The following is a 9,993-nucleotide window of genomic DNA, read 5'->3' on the forward strand; positions in this document are numbered from 1 at the left end:
GCCCTTCTTGGAACAAAGTCTTTTTTTTAAATACATGATTGGCAAATATTTATTCCTGTTTCATAGGTTGTCTTTTTAAAAATATTTTTATTTATTTATTTACTTTTAGAGAGGGAAGGGAGGGAGGGAGACAGACAGAGAGAGAGAGGGAGAGAAATATCAATGTGCGGTTGCTGGGGGCTGTGGCCTGCAACGCAGCCATGTGCCCTGACTGGGAATCGAACCTGCGATGCCTGGTTCGCAGCCCGCGCTCAATCCACTGAGCTATGCCAGCCAGGGCAGAACAAAGTCTTAAAAAACTAGGAGTTGGCCATGGGATTACATTTAGAGTTATGGAAACAGGATGTGTGAAGATATAAACAAGCAGAGCATATTCAGAAACTGCAAGTGGGTTGGTATGGTAGGGCGTAAGCAGGGAAGTACTGGGAATAGCTGGCAGCCAAATTACAAAGGGCCCTCCCTGTCTGCCATATTGAAGTCTTTGGTCTTTAGTCTGTAGGAAGTGGGGAGCCATTGCAAAATTTATCAAATCAGTGACATGATCAGATTTACATTTTAGAAATACTCTTCTGCATAAGTGGACAAATGTCTACCTCAACTCCTAACTATAGGCTGATAATCCCACATTTATATCTCTCTATCTTTTTTCTGTTTCTCATCTTTTCCCCCCCTTGGCTAATGTATTACCATCAGCATTTTTTACTACTGTTCACTTAATTTTTAAGTGCAACTGTTTTTTTTTCTAAAGGGACCAACATAGTACTTCTCTAGCTCAAAGATCGTCAATGAGATCCTTTTGGCAACTGAATTAAGTAAAATTTCGTAGTTCTTTGTTTCTAGGTTTTTTTGTACTTTGATCAAAACTTAGTCTGACTGCACAGCATTTTCCCAGTTGGTTTCTACCAAACAATTGTACTAGGATTTGCAATTAGGTGATGTGCAGAACAAGGGTTCTATGTTCAAATAGAGTTGGGAAATTCTGATACTGAATCCTGCTCTGAGAAGTCCTGCCTTGAAGGCACTTGTTCAACCTCTTTAAAATCCAGCATTTCCACACATGCGTGAACACAAAATGCTTTCTTCTTCTTTCATAGCTCTTAACATTGCAGAACTGTGTTCCATTTGTCATTTTCCTGTTGTCTCTATTGATTTAGCATCTCTCTTCCCCGTGTGCTATTTTTCTTCCTCCAACTTCATTCCTAAATTCAGCATGGGGAAATGGTGAAAGAAAGAGATAATTAGAGTAGAGAATTGTAGAAACAGTTTGAGACTGCATTAACAACTCCCATAACCCCAGGAAAACAGGGATAAAGATTTATAAAAATTTATAGAGTTCCAGCCAAGGTGGAGGTGTAGGTAGAAACACTTTGCTTCCTCGCACAACCGAAAGAAGGATAACAACCAATCCGAAAACAATAAACATACAAGTGCAGAATATCAAACTGCATCATGGAGCTCTGACAACCACAAACTTAAAGAAACATCCACCCAGATCAGTAGGAGGGGTGGAAATGGGCAGCTGAGCAGAAGGAACTCATGGCAAGGCAGAACACTGCATAGGCAAGGCAGGGCTGGCTGAACAGAAAACTAAAGACTCAGAGCTAGCTGTAAACTACTGCAGGGGTTGTCACGGTGGGAGAAACTCCCAGTCTCACATTAGAGTTTGTTGGAAAGTGGGCTAGAGCAGAGCAAGTGAGCAGCATTGTTCCCTCTCTGACCTCTCCCCCACAGCACCACAATGTAGCAAAGACGGTTGCTTTGTCAGGGTGAATACCTAAGAACCTGCTCCCTTACAACATAACAGGTGCACCAATACAAAGAAATATGGCCCAAATGAAAGAACAGATCAAAACTCCAGAAAAAGAGTTAAGTGTTGGGGAGATAGCCAACCTATCTGATGCAGAGTTCAAAACACTGGTAACCAGGATGTCCACAGAACTGATTGAACTCGGTCATAAAATGAAGGAACAAATGAAGGCTACCCAAAGTGAAATAAAGCAAAATATACAGGGGACCAACAGTGAAGGGAAGGAAACTAGGACTCAAATCAACGATTTGGAACAAAAGGGAGAAATAAACACCCAACCAGAACAGAATGAAGAAACAAGAATTAAAAAATGAGGAGTGGCTTAGGAAACTTGAGGACAGCTTTAAATGCTCTAACATCAGATCATAGGGGTGCCAGAAGGAGAAAAGAAAGAGCAAGAAATTGAAAACTTATTTGAACAAATAATGAAGGAGAACTTCCCCAATATGGTGAAGGAAATAGATTTCCAGGAAGTCCGGGAAGCCCTCAGAGTCCTAAAGGAATTGGACCCAAGAAGGAACACACCAAGGCACATCATCATTAAGTTACCCGAGATTAAAGATAGAGAATCTTAAAAGCAACAAGAGGAAAGGAGAAAGTTACCAAAAAGGAGTTCCCATCAGACTGTCAGCTGATTTCTCAAACCTTGCAGGCAAGAAGGGGCTGGAAAGAAGTATTTGAAGTCATGAAAGGCAAGGACCTACATCCAAGACGACTCTATCCAGCAAAGCTTTCCTATAGAATGGAAGGCCAGATAAAGTGCTTCCCAGATAAGGTCACATTAAAGGAGTTCATCATTACCAAGCCCTTATTATATGAAATGATAAAGGGACTTATCTAAGAAAAAGAAGAAGATAAAAAACTATGAACAGTAAAATGACAACAAACAGAACTATCAACAACTGAACCTAAAAAAAAAAATGAAAACAAAAACTAAGGAAACAGCTAGAACAGGGACAGAACCACAGAAATGGAGATCATATGGAGGGTTGTCAGTGGGGAGGGGGATAATGGCGGGTAGGGTACAGGGAATAAGAAGCATAATTGGTAGACATAAAATAGATGGGGAGAGGTTAAGAATGGTATAGAAGACAGAAATCAAAGAACTTATATGTATAACCCATGGACATCAACTGGGGGGTGGAAATGCTGGAGGGTTGGGGGTGCAGGGCAGAGGTGTGACTAAGGAGGAAAAATTGGGAAAACTCTAATAGCATAGTCAATAAAATATACTTAAAATTTAGGAGACTAAAAGGAAAAAGTATATAAGATAAAAGTGATTTGACATCATGAAATTTCTCATAGTTATTTCGTAGTCACTTGGTTACTGAAAAAGTACAACACTGTTTATTGGTAACCTGGCCTTTTTTATAATTTCTTGTTTTAGCCAGTGTTGTTTATGATACCATTTGTTTAGCTAGTCTTTAAATGTGTGAATAAAAATGGGGTTGGTCTCTCTAGAGAAAGTGATAATACCTAGGCTAGGAAAGCAGCATTTATACTCTCCCATTCCTTGTTGCCTTTCAGCAACTATATACCAGTATGTAGATACCAGTATATTACCAGTATACTAGATACCACTATATTATACTCTAGTGAGATTAAGATTATTTCTCTATGTCTGGAGTAGTTAGTGACAGGTTAAAAGAAATGAAGGTAGGAAGTCATTATACAGTCTATTTATAATCATTTTGAGATATTCTACTTCTCTGCATATGAGACTGTGTCAAAAGTTTTAGTTTTTTCCTGAATCACCCATATGAACCATGGATCTGTATTTAAAGATATCCGCAGTCACAGGCAGCTGTTACATATTGAGAATGATAACAGCCACAGGGTATGGCTTAATGGTTCAAGAATCAGCTTCAAATAAAGACTCGATCCAGTCTCCCTAGAAACTAACAATCAAATCTCATCAGGGTTAACTTAGCCCTTTATATAATAGATAAATTGAATAACATGCTGTTTAATTCGTATGTGTGTTATTGAATGAAGCTACAAAGAGTATTTGGTCTGCATATTAAAGATACCAGTATATTATACTCTGGTTTCTCTTCAGATCATATAAATCTTTTGTCTTGTACTAAAGATACCAGTATTGCTTTAGTAAACAAGGAAAACTTCAGTGTTATTTTTGTTAAATTATTTAACCTTGAGTAATTGAATATGTACAGGAGACTTGAATATAACAGTGTTTTGTAAGGTTCTTTTTGATAGTTAAACAATAACTTGTTAATGAGGAATTTTTTCTGGTTACACTATCTTTGATTTTCTGCCTTCTTTTGGGCTTGCATTATAAAGAGTAGGAAATACTTGTACAGTTGATAACATTTCTGTATGTAACAATATATCATTTTTCTGGCTTTTATTTGGACAATAAAACTGTCTTTAAAAAACACTTTTTATTTCTTTTTTTAATTTCATTTATTTTTAGAGAGGGGAAGGGAGGGAGAAAGAGAGGGAAAGAAACATCAGTATATGGTTATGTGGTTGCCTCTCACATGCCTCCTATTGGGGTCCTGGCCCACAACCCAGGCACGTGCCCTGACTGGAAATTGAACTGGCAACCCTTTTGTTTGCAGGCTGGCACTCAATCCACTGAGTAACACCAGCCAGGGCCATTTCTTAAAAATGTTACAGATTGCCCAGCACCTCAGTGTTCACTACAGAAAATTTGGAAAATGCAGACTAGTATAAAGAAGAAAATATAAGTTACCATTGGTCATACTCTCAGACATACATACTATTAACCACTAGTAATGCTGTAGTTAATATTCTTGTAGCTGTTTCTCTGTATATAAGAAGACATGTTTGTGTATTTCCAAATTACCAAAAATGCAGTCCCCAGTACTTTCCTGCTATAAATAACATTGATTTAAACATTCTTTTGTAAATCTTTCTATATATTTCCTATTTCCTTACATTATGTTTTTTTAATAATAAGATGCTTCATTGGTATCCCCAAATTGTTTTCTAGAAAGATAGCGTATTAGTCTGCAGGTGACTTAAACTGAAATTCTCATAATTTTGGAAACTGGAAGTCTAAAATCAAGGTGATATTAGGGTTGGTTCCTGGTGAGACTTCTCCCAGACCATAGATGGCACCTTCTCATTGTGTCCCACGTGGTGGTCCTTTTCTCTGTTGGAATGTAGAAAGAGGGATATCTTTGGATGTCTCTTCCTCTTTTAAGAACACAAGTCCTATGGGATTAGGGCCCCACCCTTATGACCTCATTTAACCTTAATTACCTCCTATGGGCCCTACCTCCAGTTACATTGTGGGGTGTTAAATTCAACATATGAATTTTGAGTGTTTAAAATTCAGTTCATAACATGGATATCTTGTCACTAGTAAGCTAGAGTTCTCATTTCGCTATCTTAATTGATGACACTGGATACATAGATCACACACACATGCATGCACATACTGTTGCTAGTTTGATAAAGATGGTAGTGTTTACTTTGCATTTTTTTTATTATTTGAGGGGAAATTTTTTAAATATTTGGACCTTTTAAATTTTAGGAGTTCTCTATTCTTGTACTTTGACAGTTTTTTGTTGGGGTTTTAATTGTCAATAAACATACATTTTCATTAGGATGTTCAGCTATTTTGTATTTTATCAGACAATTTTTGTTTACACAAAAAGGGAATCATATTTTAAAATATTATTTACCCTTTGCCCTGGCTGGTGTGCCTCAGTGGATTGAGTGCTGGCCTGGGAACCAAAGGGTCAGCAGTTCAGTTCCCAGTCAGGGCACATGCCTGTGTTGTGGGCCAGGTCCCCAGTAGGGGGCGTGTGAGAGGCAACCACACATTGATGTTTCCCTCTTTCTCCCTCCTTTCCCCTCTTATTTAAAATCTTTAAAAAATTTAAAATGTTATTTATCCTTTAATATTAAACTATTATTTACCTTTAAAATACAGCAAAAGTATACAGGGTTATTATATATGAGTGTTAATATTAATGAATTATATATTTGATACTTATACGTTAATAAAAACTGTTCACATTATAGTTGGATGCACTGCTTCGTTGTCAGTGAAATATAGGTAATGGCAAAACTAATGCAAAATCTTTTCAGCTATTGTTTGTTCCAAATTAAATATAGCTGTGTTTCCTGAGATGTGCTCCTCAGATCTGTGACCTCACAATATGTTCTGTGAGAAGAGAGTTCTGTTGGCTCAATAGCTTTGGGAGCTGCTTGCATCCTATGTCTCTCACCTCGTGGTTGACAGTGCTTGTCAGGAACTTGAAGGCTTTGAGGATTGAGGTGCTCTCTACTAAAGCAGTCTGTTTCACTTTCATAAACTGAGTACTCCCAAAACTTGTTTTGGCAATAAGATATTCCCTTATTTTTTTGTTTATGTGATTTTTAACTTTTTAGTTTGAAATATTTATAGATTCACAGGAAGTTGTAAAGAAATGTACAAGGAGGTCCTGTGCACCTTTCACCCAGTCCTCCCTGACGGTACCATGTTGCATAACTATAATATAATGTTGTGATCAGGAAATTGACATTAGTACAATCTACAGAGCTTATTCAGATTACATTGATTATACATACACTCATGTGAACGTAGGTCAGTACAGTTGTATCACATGTAGATTCATGTAACCAGCACCACCACATGACTTCCTTGGCTAGCTCTTTATAGCCACACCGACTCTCCCCCATTTCCCTAACCCCTGGCAACCATTGATTTGTTCTCTATTTTTAAACTTTTGCTATTTCAAGAATGTTATGTAAATGGAATATGTATGGAACTTTTTGAGATTGGCTCTTTTCATTCAGCATAATTTCCTTGAGATTCATCTAGATTGTTGAATGTGTACCAAGATTTCTTTCCTTTTTATTGCTGAGGAGTATTTCTTGGTATGCATATACCACAGTTTTTTTACCCATTCACCCATTGAATGACATTTATCCCCTTCCTATATTTTTTGTTTAATCTATTAATATCCTATATGAATATTGTTCTGAATAATACCATGTTTAGAAATCTGTACCACAAAAAATGATACACTTAAAGAATTATCACTCTTTAAGGATTATTCCTAGGTTACAGAAATTAATCTTTAACTATTTGATTTAGGAGTTCCAGAGACGCTGTAATACTCTGATTTCATTGATTGAGAAAGAAAATATGGAAATTGAGGAAAGAGAGAGAGCAGAAAAGAAGAAACGTGCAACTAAAACTCCAATGGTAAAATTTTCAGCATTTTCCTAACTTTTAGGTAGATCCCATTTTTTACATAATTTAAATCCCTATGTTATATTTATAACTTAGTGATACCTGTTATTAAAACTGGTTTTATGAACTGGTAATTTGTTTTTAACAGAAAAGGAATTAGACTACAACCATGTTTCCTATTCGTTTATAGAACTTATGGCTAGGAACCATAAGTAACAGGGCCCAGTATTTAAAAAACATTCCTCATGGCTTTAAGAAAAAGTATAATGCAAATAAATTCCTTCAACTTGAGGCTGGAGTTGTGGGGAGTAGGAGGGGTTTAGGATGGGATGGGGCTGAAATTGAAGCAGGAAGTTCTGATTAGATCAAATAAATTTTTCTTTGTGGAACTATGATTTCAGATGAAAACTTTGAGCAGACTTTAGTTTACTTGCTAATAAGTAACTTGAATAATATGACCTGATTTTAATCCAGTCAGGTTGCTTTATGTAGCTACAATTTAAAATAGTCTTTAATAGATCATGTTATTTGAGTGTGGTTATGGAAACTACCATATTTCATCAAGTCTCAGATGCCTTCCACTCTAAGACACAGCAGTATTTTATGTACCACTGAGAAAAGTTGTTGCCAAATAACTATAACTAGTCATCAATTGTAAGATACATCCTGATTTCAGAGATGCTAATGTGGGAAAGAAATGTGCATCACAGAATATATGAAATGTGGTATTTTTCCATCATACAGTTTTTAAAAATAATACACTCATAAATAACATTTTTCCCATACAACTAAAAGTATTATGCAGTTGTTTAAGATGAGTACATTTATAGTACCATGTGTTAGTAGACACTTGATGATTATTTTTGATGCATATTTTATGTCTTTTCTTAAAAACAAACATCTTTGAAGGTTATTTTACATTGGGTTACATAGTTTGTTGGGCTATGTAGAACATTAATTGTGACTATAACATTTAAGTGAATATTCATGTTAAAAATTTTTTTTAATGCATTTACATCCTAGATTTAACATTGTTGGGCCATTTAAAAATGTCCATATTGGAGCAGAACATTAAATCTGTTTCCATTTTAGTCACAGAAAAGAAAAGCAGAGTCAGCTACTGAGAGCTCTGGAAAGAAGGATGTCAAGAAGGTGAAATCCTAAAGCCTAGAAATAAAGTTTTAAATGGGAAACTGCTGTTTTCTTGTTCCCATCTTCAAATGTTAATTGCCAGTTCCAGTGTATTCATGGTACTCTTAAGAAAAATCTTTCTCTTTTTTTGATTTTTTGCATATTTTATATATTTTACAATGCTTTCTACTTGAAATGTGTAGCTTTATATTTTATGCATTCTAGTATTTTTGTGTACTGTATTTTGTGCATTTCATGTCTTCATCAAAATCCTCTCAGTCCTTGTTCTTTTGAATCTTGTGCTGGGGTTTTAGCTTTTCTATGTTTTATATACCGCTGCTTTGAAAGAGAACCTAGATTCTATAGCTGTATTGTTGTTTCATACTTTAAATTTATATGGCTGTGGAAAAAATAATTAAAATGATTTGAGGAGAAAGACTTTTTCACTTCTTTGTTGCTTTCTTTTCTACTGAGTATGGGATTGTTGTGTTACTGCATACTGTGATTAGCATAATAATTGTTTCTTTGAGGTCATCTAAATATTTTTTCCTAAAGGAATCAAGGGTGAGAACAGAAAAATATTAAAAAAACTAATATTTGATACCGTGCTTGCTGTCAGTATGAATCACATTTAAATTATTCTCTATTCAAGTGGGAAATACAATAAAGAAATGTCTATAAGAAATTTAATTATTTCCTGTTTTTTTGTGCAGCAGAAAATATTTGTGTTTACTGAATTGTATTGCTCACTACTGTGTATTTGGTTGAAAGTTAAAGCTTTGCTTGCTGACTTGTACATGATCTTATGTCCAGTAGAGCCAGTTCAGAGAAGTATGGGTTTAACATGTAGATGTATTAATGACTAAATTAAGAGTATGAAATAAGCACTATGCATGCAGAAGAAGGAGGGCTGTCTTCTTGGGAATATAGTTATGTTCAGATAACAAACAATCTCAAAGTGTTACAAGTTTTACACACCAAAAGTTCATTTCTTGCTCACACGATAGATCCCATTGCCTGGTGAGAGGGATGTGACAATGGGAGAGAATCTGCTCTACACAGTCACTCGAGGTTTTAGGCTGACTGAGAGTCCACTGTTTTGTAGCTGCACCATTTGGGACATATAGCCTGTTCAGCTGGCATTGTAGGAGAAACAGAGGGGCTGGAGAATCTCATGTAGGTACTCTATTGCCTCAACCCAGAGGTAACACGTTTCATTGTCCAGAACTAGTCATCTGGCCCTGTGTATGTGCAAGTGGGCTGGCAAATACAGGGGGAACAAATGGAATGTTTTACCTTATTGCCTCTGCTATAGGGGCTGTCTGTTCAGGAAAGAACCTGGGTCTGTCACATGAAACTGTTAGTGTATAGTTAATTAAAGTCAAGGTTAATTTATAAGGGAACTGATAAAATGGATCAGAATCTAATGTGAAACACACAACAAAGAGAATCTGGGAATATTGAGACAGTGGTGTTAGTTTTCAAAACAAGGTTTGGACCAATAAAGAGTTGCTCCTTTCACCTATCAAGATCTTTTGCATTTCTTTTCAGATTCTATTTAGTGCACCACTGGCAAATCTCAGTTAGGTGTGAGTGCTCATAACATGTTTCACATCCTTAGTCTTTTCCTAGGGGTTCTGATCTAGAATGACAGTCCACTGTCTGCTGGACTTTTCCAAGTTTTGATTCATTTTCCAGATTTCTTTTTTTATGTTTTTAACATTTTTGAAGATTTTATTTATTTATTTTTAGACAGAAAGGAAGGGAGAAAGAGAAGGAGAGAAACATGAATGTATGGTTACCTGTCAAGCATCCCTCCACTGGTGACATGGCCTGCAACCCAGGCACGTGCCCTGACTGG

The 9,993-nt window shown here is 36.2% G+C and overlaps 1 protein-coding gene across 8 annotated transcripts in view; it reads left to right on the forward strand.

The window, feature by feature from the left end:
- The window catches only part of SMARCA1 (SWI/SNF related, matrix associated, actin dependent regulator of chromatin, subfamily a, member 1), a 78,331-nt gene extending 69,514 nt beyond the window's left edge, over positions 1 to 8,817 (forward strand). For 5 of the 8 annotated variants that reach the window (XM_045852281.1, XM_045852287.1, XM_045852280.1 and 2 more), the window contains 2 exons: positions 6,903 to 7,013; positions 8,094 to 8,817. In XM_045852281.1, coding sequence (XP_045708237.1) covers positions 6,903 to 7,013; positions 8,094 to 8,165 — 183 coding nt within the window. In that variant the 3' untranslated portion in view covers positions 8,166 to 8,817. Of the gene's footprint in view, positions 1 to 6,902; positions 7,045 to 8,024 lie in introns of all 8 variants that reach the window. The other 3 variants (XM_045852283.1, XM_045852285.1, XM_045852284.1) reach the window with 2 other exon arrangements.
- The last annotated feature ends 1,176 nt before the right edge of the window (positions 8,818 to 9,993 follow it).

The sequence above is a fragment of the Phyllostomus hastatus genome, unplaced genomic scaffold (genome assembly GCF_019186645.2).
Source record: "Phyllostomus hastatus isolate PE091 unplaced genomic scaffold, TTU_PhHast_1.1 phas_contig_90, whole genome shotgun sequence".
Classification (NCBI taxonomy): domain Eukaryota; kingdom Metazoa; phylum Chordata; class Mammalia; order Chiroptera; family Phyllostomidae; genus Phyllostomus; species Phyllostomus hastatus.